The sequence below is a fragment of the Piliocolobus tephrosceles genome, unplaced genomic scaffold, assembly GCF_002776525.5.
Source record: "Piliocolobus tephrosceles isolate RC106 unplaced genomic scaffold, ASM277652v3 unscaffolded_22855, whole genome shotgun sequence".
In the NCBI taxonomy this organism is placed as follows: domain Eukaryota; kingdom Metazoa; phylum Chordata; class Mammalia; order Primates; family Cercopithecidae; genus Piliocolobus; species Piliocolobus tephrosceles.
In genome coordinates, this window is record NW_022305260.1 from 10,454 (window position 1) to 14,359 (window position 3,906).

General features: G+C 45.5%; 1 protein-coding gene across 1 annotated transcript; it reads left to right on the plus strand.

Moving 5' to 3' along the window:
* Positions 1-1,277: 1,277 nt before the first annotated feature.
* Positions 1,278-2,078, plus strand: LOC111531369 (40S ribosomal protein S24). Its single transcript, XM_023198617.1, is given in 3 exon segments — positions 1,278-1,296; positions 1,299-1,437; positions 1,739-2,078. Coding segments are annotated over 3 exon segments (498 nt in total).
* Positions 2,079-3,906: the final 1,828 nt, after the last annotated feature.

A 3,906-nucleotide genomic window follows, 5' to 3' on the forward strand; every position in this document is an offset into this window, starting at 1 on the left:
AGTGGTGGAAGAATGAATGTCTGTTTTCTTAAACCACCAAGTTTATGGTGATTTTTATGGCAGTTCTGGGCAATCTCACGCAAGTGTTTATACCTAAATCAAGAGGCTGAATTAAGAAGGAAATAAGAGACTTCATCAACGCTCTGGCACATTCTGGGGAAATCAAAGCAGTGCTCCTCCCAGGTTGCTAATACCTACTTCCCTTTGCTTTCTAGAACTTGGCTGCTCAGGAGAGGCAATGGCTTATCAGCTGTTGCTGAAATTTCCAGACTGCCAGGAGACCAATTGCTATGTCACTCAGTGCTAGCATGTGTGAAAGGAAAATATCCTGGCCCCCAAAATGACTCAGGAAAACTCAAGCTGGAAACTGCTCAGGGCAAACCTGCCTCCCATTCTATTCAAAGTCACCCCTCTGCTCACTGAGATAGACGTACATCTGATTGCCTCTTTTGGAAAGACTCATCAGAAACTCAAAAGAATGCAACCCTTTGTGTCTCACCATCTGTGACCTGAAAGCCCCCTCCCACTTCAAGTCTTCCAGCCCTTGCTTCAAGTGGTCCCGCCTTTCCAAAGCAAAGCAACGTACTTCTTACATATGTTGATTGATGTCTCATGTCTCCCTAAAATGTATAAAACCAAGCTGTGCCTTGACCACCTTGGGCACGTGTCGTCAGGACTTCCTGAGGCTGTGTCACCGGCACGTCCTCGACCTTGGCAAAAGAAACTTTCTAAGTTAACTGAGAACTGTCTCAGACTTTCTGGGTTCACACGTGTTTTGCTGAATTATTGCACCACTCTTGATTCAGTTTCTATGTATTGTTGACAAACAAACCCTTTTGGTTGGTTGGTGGCCGTGTTCAGATTGTTTCTCTTAATGCACTGTTTAAATGCCTGGTATGTTGCCTCCTGTTGACACAGGGCCTTATATTTAGAGCAAAGCAGCTGAGCAGATGGCACAGGTGTCTGTAGGTGCCTGTTTTCTGGCACAGAAAGACACATTTAGAAAATGGAAACGAGGCTTGGTGCAGTGGCTCATACCTATAATTCCAGCACTTTGGGAGGCTGAAGCAGGAGGATCACTTGGGGACAGAAGTTTGAGACTGGCCTGGGCAACATAGCAAGATCCATTCTCTGCAAAAGAATAAAAAGAACTGGGTGTGGTGGTATGTGTCTGCAGTGCCACCTACTCCAGAGGCTGAACTGGGAGGATTGCTGTGGAGCCCAGGAGTTCAAGGCTGCAGTGAGCTATGATTGCACCAGTGCACTCAGCTGTCAACATGAATGACACGGTAACTATCTACACAGGAAGGTCATGAGCTACCAACTTCTTCAGAGGCAACAAATGGTCATCGATGTCCTTCACCCCAAGAAGGCAACAGTATCTAAGACAGAAATTCAGGAAAAGCTAGCCAAAATGGACAAGACCACACAGAGGATGTCCTGTTTTTGTTTTTGTTTTAAATGGAGTCTTGCTCTGTCACCCAGGCTGAAGTGCAGTGGCGCAATCTTTGCTCACTACAACATCCACCTCCCAGGTTCAAACAATTCTCCTGCCTCAGCCTCCCAAGTAGCTGGGATCACAGGCATGTGTCACCACATCTGGCTAATTTTTGTATTTTTAGTAGAGGCGAGGTTTCATGATGTTGGCCAGGCTGGTCTCGAACTCCTGGCCTCAAGTGATTCACCCACCCCGACCTCCCAAAGTGCTGGGATTACAGGAGTGAGCCCCCGTGCCCAGCCAGGATGTCCTCTTTGTATTCACATTCAGAACTCATTTTGGTGGTAGCAAGACGACTGGTTTTGGCATGATTTACAAATCTTCAGTTTATGCAAAGAAAAATGAACCCAAACATAGACTTGCAAGACACAGTCCGTGTGAGAAGAAAAAGACCTCAAGGAAACAGCAAGTGGAATGTAAGAACAGAACAAAGAAAGTCACGAAGACTGCAAAGGCCAATGATGGTGCTGGCAATAGGCAAGGTGGAGACTGGGTGAAAAACAGAAGAAGTAGCAATTCTGCAGTGACATTATCAGCAGTCATTGTGTGGATTTTTTACGAGAGAATTAATAAATTATAGACTTTCGGGAAATAAAACAAATTTCAATCAACATTTATCCATAGGAATCCAAAAAAAAGCAGCAAGTGGAATAACCAGTGGGCCTTTAATCATCTGGAATGGTGGATGAATTTATTGGCTCTTAAATGCACTCCTTGCAAACTTGAAAGCACCAAAACTTGAAAGACCACCAAAGTGGTCTTTGGTAGCCTCATTGTAATTATCTCTTCTCGTTAAGAGCCCAGGACTGAGAATTCCTCTTCCTTGTCACACAGACAAAATGGGAACACCCCACAGCAAGGCTTCAGCCATATCCTGCCCTGATTCCGTTCTGAGAGTTGGTAAGTCACAGGCATGATGGTTTCCTGGTGTTCCTTCAGGGCGTCGGCCACCTTTTTAATCACAAAATCATGGAGGGGCTCTGTGGCAGGTGTCAGGGGTGTGGACTCCGAGGGGTCCCTGAAGAGATCGAAGAGCAGAGGGGGGTTGTGGTAGGTAACCTGTTCTCCAAAACATCTGCATAACGAGGAGACATAGCAGCCACCAGAAGCTGGTGGCTGGAACACCGGGGTCACATAGTGAGCCTTCCAAACCGCCCCACCTGGAGGAGGAAAGAGAGACTCGTCAAATGATGCGCATTTCAGCCACATCAAAGGAAGTCCTAGCGTTCTATAGCAGGGGTCCCCAATCCCCAGGCCACGAACTGGTACCTGTTCGTGTCCTGTTAAGAACCTGGTCACACACACAGGAGGTGAGTGGTGGGGCAAGAGTGAAGCTTCATCTCTGTATTTACAGCCATTCCCTGTTGTTGGCATTACTGCCTGAGCTCCGCCTCCTGTCAGATCAGTGGCTGCATTAGATTCTCATAAGAGCACAAACCCTATCGTGAACTGCCAGTGCGAGGGATCTAGGTTGTGCACTCCTTATGAGAATCTAATGCCTGATGATCTGTCACTGTCTCCCATCACCCCAGATGGGACCGTTAAGTTGCAGGAAAGCAAGCTCAGGCTCCCACTGATTCTACATGATGATGAGTTGTAGAATTATTTCATTATATAATACAATGTAATAATAATAGAAATAAAGTGCACAATAAATGTAATGTGCTTGAATCATCCCAAAACCATCCCCACACCCCAGTCTGCAGAAAAATTGTCTTCTACAAAACTGGTCCCTGGTGCCAAAAAAGTTGGGGACCCCTGTTCTAAACACTGTAGAATGACTATAGTTAATAATAATATGTTACATAGTTACAAACAGCTAGAAGGACGATATTCAGTGTTCCCAACACAAAGAAATGATGCATGTTTGAGATGATGGATGTGCCAATTATTCTAATCTGATCACTATGCATTGCCCATCTCAAAGTATTACTAGATACCCCCAATTTTCATGTGCAATGTGTGTATATTATTATGTGTGTGTCACTTTTTAAAAATTTTCAAAACTTCCAATTTCTGGGTCATAAACTCATTTTCTTCTAACACTTTTAATCTTACATTTTATCTTTAGTCTGTCTAGAATTGATTTTTATAAATGAAAGTTTAGCCTTGACCGGCCAGGCATGGTGGCTCACACCTGTAATCCCAGCACCCTGGGAGGACGAGGCAGGTGGATCACAAGGTCAGGAGATCGAGACCATCCTGGCTAACATGGTGAAATCCTGTCTCTACTAAAAATACAAAAAATTAGCCGGGTGTGGTGGCGGGCGCCTGTAGTCCCAGCTACTCGAGAGGCTGAGGCAGGAGAATGGCGTAAACCCGGGAGGCAGAGCTTGCAGTGAGCAGAGATCACGCCACTGCACTCCAGCCTGGGCAACAGAGCAAGACTCCGTCTCAAAAAAAAAAAA